At 43.1% G+C, this 9622-nt stretch overlaps 1 protein-coding gene across 2 annotated transcripts in view; it reads left to right on the forward strand.

Moving 5' to 3' along the window:
• LOC308378069 (palmdelphin-like) overlaps window positions 1-9282 on the forward strand; it is a 15273-nt gene extending 5991 nt beyond the window's left edge. The window contains exons 2-9 of one of the 2 annotated variants that reach the window (XM_080854876.1): window positions 762-813; window positions 2058-2138; window positions 2295-2425; window positions 5053-5167; window positions 5630-5654; window positions 5755-5868; window positions 6421-7404; window positions 8781-9282. In XM_080854876.1, the coding sequence (XP_080711002.1) occupies window positions 769-813; window positions 2058-2138; window positions 2295-2425; window positions 5053-5167; window positions 5630-5654; window positions 5755-5868; window positions 6421-7404; window positions 8781-8821 (1536 nt within the window). In that variant the 5' untranslated portion in view covers window positions 762-768 and the 3' untranslated portion in view covers window positions 8822-9282. Of the gene's footprint in view, window positions 1-661; window positions 814-2057; window positions 2139-2294; window positions 2426-5052; window positions 5168-5629; window positions 5655-5754; window positions 5869-6420; window positions 7405-8780 lie in introns of those variants that run through there. The other variant, XM_080854875.1, reaches the window with a different exon arrangement.
• Window positions 9283-9622: the final 340 nt, after the last annotated feature.

The raw sequence follows: 9622 nt of genomic DNA on the forward strand, positions 1-9622 counted from the left end.
AATATGAGCATACCTATTTTGAAGCCATACCATGCTGAAAGTTATGTGCTGAGTAATATGGTCAAGGAAAGAGACACATAGGTAAAAACCCTGTACTTTGAGTTGTGCTCAATGGCTGTGATCCAGAGGTATTCACTATGCTGTATCATGAGAGAGCATTACGAAAGTTCAATGATCCCATTGCCTAACTACCTTGACCTTCTCCTGTCTTTCCTCTTGTCATCTGTGACAGGTCTGCAGTCATTATCTATTATTTATTGTTGGTCATTAAAAAACAGGAGCAAACAACACAATGTCAAATATCACAGATGGGTTCAGGCATGCCCTGTTCCACCCCTTGACCACCCCAGTAGGCTAAATCTGACATCCGATGCGACAGGGAAAACATGTCAGCCATCCAAGCTATTCCAGCAGGTTTACGGTGTCCCATGGCTAAGTCCAAGCCTGCACAAGGCCCCAGTCCTGCCTCATAATTTAACACCAGTCATCCACAGAGAAACCCACCCTAACCCTAAATAGCTGATACACACACACACACGCACGCGTGCGCGCCCACACACACACACACACACACGCGCACACACACACACACACACATCTTCCGGTCTCTCTATGATGTCAACACAAGTACTCCCCACAAACCATCCAGTTGCCAGCTTGTTCTCTTATCTTAGTCCTCTCTCCCTCTCTCTCTCTCTCTCTTGTCCACATAGCTTTCGCCACTCTGAAGGAAAAACCGTTCTCTGTTCCTATCTCTGCAGGGTCAGCATGGAGGAGGCCGACCTGTTGAAGGAGAGACTGCAGGCCATAACGGTATGACACATCCCTCTCGCCAGTCTCTCTGCATAAAGACACGACAGGCTTTAGAGCACGCAAGCCTTTACAGCTGTATTTGGCATCACAGCTCTCAAGATGTGTAAAAACTCTCTCTGTGTAAAAACTACTTCCCGACTATGTCGATGAGTTCTGTCTGAATAAATGTCATCACTTAACTGGTAGGCGGTGGGGTGGGGCAGAGGGTGTTCATTGTAGGTATTTATGTATGCTTTGTGAAGGTCATGTGCGCTTGTGAGAGAGAGAGTCTTGTGAGAGTGACATACTTCATTTGTGCACATAACTGAGTTAGAGTATGTGTTATTGAGAAACTGAAATGTTATAGATACTATACCTACTGACTCACTTTGCACTTTGCTGACATACATTACTTTCTTACATCGTAATACACTGCTTTTCAAAGGGTACAAGCTAGGTCAATAGCTCAGAGGAACTTATAAATGAAAGATTTGAAATGTATGATGTCTTAACGCATGGTCTACCTCAATGCTGTATCAGAGCTTGTCTTATCAGAGCTTGTTAGTGCTCAGCAACAAATGTGTTTCAAAATATATTCACTATAGAGTTCTGGTCCTCCCTTCAGCATTCTTGCCCCTCAGAATGTTTAAGATAGTTCTAAATAGCTGCATATCTGACATTGATATGCATGGTCTTAATCCTGTACAGAGAGGTGGAGGTTGAGGTTTGAAGGGGACAGTCCACAGTTTTGAGGTCAGAGGCGACAGAGTACAGATTTTATATCCCCAAGACTCTTAGGTGATATATTTAGTCCCCAGACGGATTCCGTCTCCGCTCCGGTACGTTTCTTACTGTAGGAGAGTCTTTCTCTGGCCCTCCTCGCTTTAAAATAGACCAGCAGATTTGATCTGCCTGGGAGCTCACAGTCGGATGTGGGGATTTACAGTGTGACCACAAGCTGGTGGAGACGTTGCCGCGGAAAATGCTGAAAGAGTTCAACCATGTGCAGATATCCCTGACAGCCTGCTATTATAGCCTAATAAGTACGTTCAGGTACATCCAGGTCATCCCGCTTGGGAGCTGCTAGTGCTACAAGCTGTTATGAAAACAAAGCTCTTGCGGTCTTTTAAAAAATATTCTATTACATGAGCTGTAATAAGTCACAGTTGTTGTCGACATAGTGAAATCACTAATGATGATCTCCTGTCTAACCATTTAAAAGCTGCTTAACCCATTCATTTAATAATGCGTGTGATCCATCACAGGACAAAAGACGGGCTCAAGAGGAAATCTCAAAGAAAAGAAGACAAATCGACGAGGAGAAACTCAAACTTCAATATCTGAAGGCAAGTATGGCCCAAGTGTTTTCATTCTCTTGTAACCTGTTCATGTTCATCAGCAAACGTATTACAGTGAGACGCCTGCAGTGCTTCTGTTGACCTTCACCTTACCTTTCTGACCTCTGGTTGACCTTCACCTTACCTTCCTGACCTCTGGAACAGAAAAAGGCCCTGCGTGAACAATGGCTGATGGATGGTCTGAGCGTCCAAAGCGAGGAGGAGCAGGAGGCCATGAAGTCACAAGCTCAAGACCACCAGCAGCAAACCAAACTCTTGCAGAGCAATATCAGCAGGTACAATTTACTTGTGTGTGCAGATCTGGATACATATCAATATAGATATATTGAGTAAACACATGCAGATGTGTATATGCATGTACATTAACTGTATACATACATTTATGTGTGTGTATGTGTTTGTGGTGTTAAGATGAATCCTTCCCTCAGAGATTACTGTCCTGACTTGGCCGGTCAGTAAAAGCAAAAGGCAACTCGAGGGGATTAGACCCGGATTGTCCGACTCAACCCACTTAAATCTAGTGATGAGCTTTGTGTGTCAACCAACGGTTACTCAGACAGCATCTTGGTGGAGAGCATTACGTAACCTGTCTGCTCCTGCCTGGGTCCTGTCTGCACAAACACAGGGCTTAATAGGAGCATTCTCACTACACATCTAATGTGATCTAAATAAACATCCCATCAAACACTACCGCAGACCTTTACGTCAGCGAATACTTTAGCAGTCAACTGGTAAAACTACTTCAAGCATTACGCATTTTCATTAACATTTTCCGTTTCATTTTAAATGTAAGAATAATTTTGAGAATCTAGGTGAGATATGTTGTAACTACTGACAGATTATTTGGCCATGAACCTGTATGGTATATTTCAAAATGTTGACAAGATAGATATTGTGAGTGCAGTACCAGTTGTTTTCCAGCAGGGCGCGAAGAGCAGCACAACAAATCCAACCAATCGTTTTCATCCGAGTTTTCTGAGTTTTAGCTCTTTGATTTCTTAAATCAAAGTCCAAATAGATGAAATGAGGAAGAAAAATAGAAACCTGAAAGCAATCTGGCAGAGTCTTTATCCATCATAAGGTGGATGCCACTCATTGGCCCCTTCAAATTAACCTTGCACCTCTACCCATTTGAAAGGAGAGTTCTGTTTCCTCAGACCATCATAAGTGTGGCTTTTATGGCCCCAACAGTGAAAGCTGACCCATGTTTATATAGTTGTTTAAAAAAGAATCTGCTCGTTTCAGACAAGACCCTGTCTGGCTTTGGATGTAAGAGTTTATTGGTGACATCACCTGTCACAGGAGGGTCTGGCCACGTCTTGTTAAACCAAGAGTGTTAAAAGATGAGACATGTCACTCTACTTTGTCTGACCTGAGATACTAATTCACAGAGAAGCCAGAGGTTGACAGGCCATTTTTTCACTCTCCAGATACTGTCATAGCAGCCATCCCCCTGTTTAATGAGGTCCTGTGAACGGATGAAGTGTGGAATCTTTGCCAAGTGAACAGAAGGTTTTTGAATGCTTGTGTTATTTTACCACACAGCGTTCTACAGCACATTTATTTCACACAACCATGTGTATTTTCAGTCCTACCCAAAATTATAATTGGGTTGATATGAACCGTGGTCAGCCATCTCTCTTACCCTCACCACCCTCTGTTAATTTTGTGCTATTAGAGCCGGCACAAAGTGCTTGATGTACGAGACTCAAAGTCTGTTCAATTTGGGTTGAATTTTACAGAAGACTGAGATCAGTGAGATCAACTATGAGCTAAATTCCTTGCACCTAACACCGACCAAAAGGATAAGCTAAACACTCAAGAAAGTCAATGTGTTTGTTGCCCTTGCTGTGAAAATAAAACTAAGATCAGATGTCTTTTCTCTCAGAGGGCAGACCTTTTTCTGCACTCTTTGCAGAGTACATCAGGATATCTATCTGCTCGGATGGGAGTCCTCAGGGCTACAAAAGATTTCTTCACAGCTCTTAATGACTTTTGAACATTTGTAGAATTGAAGAACCATTAGGAGGCCACTGTCTTCTCAGAGTGTAAACTGTACAACGGTATTCACCAGAACCGTAGCGGACCCTATGTTCATAATTTTTTCCAAGGTAAAAAAATAAATAAATTAGTGACGTAACTGAATGTATCAGCACCCCATAAGAAATTATACAAAAGGTAATCCTATGAGGATTAAATGACTGACACAATAACCTGTATCATTATATTATATAATAAGCCTTGAGTACTCATAGTACAGTAGACACTGTTAACGTTTGAATAAATCCCCCCTGCAGGTAGTTGGGAATACATTTGCTTTGATTGAAGGACATACTGTTGTTTTCGATTAGCTTTGTGCAACATGCTTCTCATTGTGAATCCACTACCAACACAGATATACACCAGCAGACCCAAACTCAAACTCAAAACGAAAACACAAATCGCTAACACTAATATTAAGGTGATCGCATCCTCCCTGCAATGCCCCTGAGCCCTATGGCCACTGAGGCCCAGGACAGCAACCCTCTCCCATGCCCACATCCACGGCTGAGGTGCAAGGCACCTAACCCCAATCACTCCCTGGGCGCTCAAAAACAGCTCACTGCTCCGGGTTAGTGTGCTTCACTGTGTGTATCACTGTGTGTATCACTACCCTGGATGGGTAAAATGCAGAGATAGACAGAATGTGTGTGTGTGTCACTATCTCTGCCATAAAACAGTCACTAGTCACTAGGGCTCATTTCCATTTCCATTTCCATTTCCATTTCCATTTCCATTTAGCCCGTGTAGCTCAAACTACAGGTTACAAGACTACACTATGCTATGCTACAGTATGTCATCCAATATGACCTTTAGTTGGTGAAAGTTCTCAAACCAAAGTGCCCATCTGTCCCTTTTGCAGAATAGAGGAAGAAATTACGGCCCTAGAAGACGAGGAGTTGAGGATCTCTTCCAATGAAACACTGATTCTAAAACGTCTCAAGGAGGTTGAGAAGACCCCAGAGGACATCATCAAGGTAATGCTTGGCCAATGGCTGAATTTGGCTGTACAGTATTCGCTGTGGTGGTCTGTTTCAAGATAGCGTTTAGCAATGCTTTATGTACATTTCTGTTGGGGATTCTGAGTCTGTGGGCTTATGTGTATTTGTAAGGGAGCTGAGACTTTGCAGTGTGTCTTGGTGTAACCTCTGTTGTCTAGCAGTGCTTGAGTGGATTTTCTCTCTTGCTGTTTCTGGGATTGCTCTACCTGGTGAGTTTAGAAGGGGCTTTGGTAGAGCTAAAAGCAGGGCTCTGCGGTAATTGGTGTGACACGTCAGGAATGCAGTGGACTTGAAAATAATGTTGCTTTGGCTTGTGGCTGGGTATATTGGGGAACACAGAGGCATTTTGAAAATGGTTGCCGTGGCATACGGAGTTAAGCTTCCCAATCCTCTCAAGCTGTCCATATTCTGTTTTCACACTTTTATATTTCTGCACAGGAAATAATGGCAGATATTCCAAAAGGTAAAGACTTTTGCCTTCTTTTTGTTTTGCTCTGCTTTCCACTTTGACCATTCCTGTACAACTTACCTGGCCAATCTGACGCCCTTATCTTTTGTTTCAGAGCCAATACAGTACATTTACTCAGCAATTCCTGATATTCCAAAGTCCTACAAACCTTCACTTATAAAGAAGAAGAAAAGTCCAAAGCAAGAACCAGATGTTGACCCAAAGAGGGGTATGGATTACAGCTACGTATATATATACCAGAACATATAATCTGACATTGCAGTAATGAAATCTGTAAATAAATGGTTTATCAGTTTCCCTGTTCTCCAAAAGATAATGTCATTAGACAGCTGTGGCATTCTAGCTCTCTTGGTAGAGTAATGGGATCTGCCTTAGTTTAATCTTTGTTTTCAAAGATACAGTCATCTTACAGTTTAATACAGAGTGATGCAGACCACATCATTACATTCGCTTAACTCACATGGAATCTGAGATTATTTTGGAAATGCCTGTGGGTCTGTAATTAATCACAGAGGGGCCACACAATTATGAAACTTCACAGACGGTAGTGTCTGAACAAGTGGAAGACTTTCTTAAGACAATGCCCTCAGGTTGAATAGGGGTTTAGGCTCTGGGCTCTGTTAAGCGCCTAGAGGCAATTGTATTGTTATGGCGCTATACAAATAAAATTGATTTGAATTGAATTTAGTTTTTTTGTTTTGTTTCGGTAGTAGTTTTTATGGAGCTGCCTCAAACCTGTACTCTCCTTTCCCATCCATAGCCATGTTTGCCATGGAGATCAGTGTGGAGCTTGACAAGCGCACCGGCGAGAGTCAGGTCCTCTCCTCCACAACCATTACCACAGATGACATTGAGCAAAGAGGAGTGAAGGTGTTTGACGACGGCAGGAAGTCCATCTATGCCCTGAGCTCAGACGGACGTACTCTCGAAACCAACGGAGTGGAAGAGCTAAGCCCCAGTGACGTGGAGGAGCTCTTGAGGAAGGCCTCAGAGAAGGAGGAGACCCCCGTTGACGTTCAGTACCATCCACCCGTCTTCTCCAGCCCCTACAGCCGCCCCAACACCCCAAGGAAATCCGACCGAGACCAGAACAGCCCTCCACCCAACGGACTCTGGACCCCCACGAATACCCCAAGCCCCTTCCCATCAGACAGGCATGCCACACCAAGCCCACGGCCAACAACACACTCTCCTTTGCACATTCCAGACCAACCAAACTACAGGCAAAGTAAACTGTCTCCTAACTCAAACCCCAGGAAAACACAGGTGAATGGCGGTGCAAAGGGCACAGATGGGCACAGGGTCAGCCCCGCGCGGAGCCCCATGCCAGCACACCCGGGGGAGGTCCAGTGTGGGCAAGACTCCGGACTGGGACTAGGGAGGTTGTCTCCACTCCACTCCGTGAGTGAGGAGCACACCAAGTTCAACTTCATGGACACACTCCCGTCGGACGCGGATTCCTCCGAGCCTGTCACCATGGTCTTCATGGGCTACCAGACTGCCGCAGAGGAGGAGGAGGAAGACGAGGGCTTCCAGGCGGAACTGATCGTCATCAGCGACAACGATGAAGACGAGGAGCACAACGATGACCCTCAGCTGTCATATCACCCAGAGGGTTACCACAGCAAGGTCTTCTCTCCCGACAACACTAACTCCCACCGCTCCGAGGTGAGGCCCAGCGGCATCCGGCATCGCTCCCAGCCTGGAGCAGACATCTACGGGATGGAGGACCCCTCTGCCAAAGGTATCAGAGAAAGACCCAAACGGCTGTTTGCGCTCTAAGCAGTGCATTGCTGTAGCATCTCATTTGCCAGCTGATAACATCTTGCTGAAGAGCTTGCGCTGACCACTGCCTTCATTTCCTCTGCTCTGCATGCTGAATGAACTAACTGCACTACGATGATAACCATAAACAATAATCATCTGAATCTAGAATGCCTGAAAGCTCAAAATTATAAGATGACTAATCTTTGTGATTGTTTGTCAGTCTTATTTATTACAGCTTGATTTCACCCAACTGTCAATATGTAAATGACATTTGATTTGAGCATGTTGTGTAGACTGATAACTTCTGTGGGCCTGTTGTAAAGGCCTACATCTCCACCCAGTGGCTGAGAACAGCATCTTTTTCATTGTGGGAGAAAATAACACTCAATGGAATTGTTATGGCTGTTTTTGTAACATTTTTGCTATGTTTAAATAAAACATCCTCTAATTCCAACTTCTTCGCTGTCTCTTATGGACTGTCTAGTATTTTACTTCATCTCAAATAAGCTCTTTGTGTCTGCTCTTACGTCTGTCTCTAAGCTAATAAATGTTTACTAAATCCTATTGTTTCTCTTCTGCTTTTCTGCTTCTAGTAAAACTGTCAGTTTGGACATTTATTGAGTGGGTTTATTAATTTAATTTAGATTTAATTCAACTCTGAATTAAGTGTAAATTAATATTGCTAAACCCTTTACTGATCCATTTGCAAGTTTACTAAATCGATTAAACTAATACAACAAAACTGTTACTAACAATTTAAATGATCATGTTAGATTACGTAGGTGTGTACAACATACAATTACTTCTACTTAATACAGTTCATTAAATGGGAATTACTAAAAGGGTTATCTCCCAGTCCCTAGGCAGCCTCCTGATAGCATTAAATCTTGCCCGGTTTCTGCCTTCAGTCTCTCAGTGGAGTTTGTTAAGCGAGGGTTGAGTGACAGTCCCTGAGAAGCACCAATTTGTCTCGCAGGGCAAATCGAACAATTTATCCTTGGTTAAATTCTGAGGAGCTGTGGATTTCTGAAGTGCCATTTCATAACATATTCTTGAGAACCCCTTACGTAATCTTGTAGCCTTATGTAAGCCTCAAATGTTCTCTTAAATTACACCAGATTTGGTGCAATTATCCTCCCTGCTCCCACTTGTAATTTTGAAGTAAAAAGAATTTGCCTGTTAGAGATGTTAAAAAAAACTACAGTCAACATCTTTACAAAACCCCAGATTAAGCATCACACTGTGAACCGGGTTTTATCATTCATTTGCAACTGCTACAGAAACCACCAGCTTCTCTGCAGATATTCTGTGAAGAAATGTCCTTAAAAATCTTCTCCGTTTCCCTCTCTGCAGCTTTGAGGCTCAAAATGGCTCAGCTAGGAAAGCAGGCATAACAGCCAAAGAATAGGACTCCAGCCTATGCCTGCCGTAAATATTCCACCAGGAGGATGAAAAATCTCTGGGTGTTTTCTCTCCCTTTCCTTTGAAGAAGGATATGACTGCTGTTAAAAACTGATTCGTTTTTAAAAAGAGGGTTTTTTTTTTGCTGCTTAAAATCACTATTGCCTTTCTTCTGAATCAATGTGCTTAAAGCAAACTTGTGGCATGAGGACAATTGTACATACAATGTGATAGAATGGTATGTGAGTCTGTTTGTGTTCATATGCAACTTCTTTTTCTTTCATTTGCTGACATTTAATGTGCATGTTTAGCAATTGTGCTAAATATATATCTTTGCTTTAAACGGCCCTTATAAACAGCAGGTAAAGCTACCAGTAATCAATCTATTCTAAGACAACTATGCTTTTAAAAATGAATTGCTGAATTCCCCATTTTCTCCATCCCTTTGGATATACTGCTTTACAACTTCATTAAAAAGTGTTCAAAGGCTCTGATGTGTTTCAAACTCATTACCGGTATACCATCAAAAAAAGAAATGTATCTATCTGGGGACAGTTGGAGCTGTAATATAGGTTGTCCTTTTCGTGAACGAAAGTGTGCCACAAACCAATGTACATCACTGCAGTCACATCCCATATGGGCTCAGCAAGACATCCTGTATGTGTGTTTGTGTGCCTGTGTGTACAAGCCCACAAGAGTGTGTATCAGTGGGTAAGTGTGTGTGTGTGTGTGTGTGTTGGAGCGCCAGGCAGACTGAGCTCTGATTGGCTGTTTCCTGGCACATTCAGTGAGAA

The sequence above is a fragment of the Sprattus sprattus genome (assembly GCF_963457725.1).
Source record: "Sprattus sprattus genome assembly, chromosome: 17".
NCBI classification, from domain to species: Eukaryota; Metazoa; Chordata; class Actinopteri; order Clupeiformes; family Clupeidae; genus Sprattus; species Sprattus sprattus.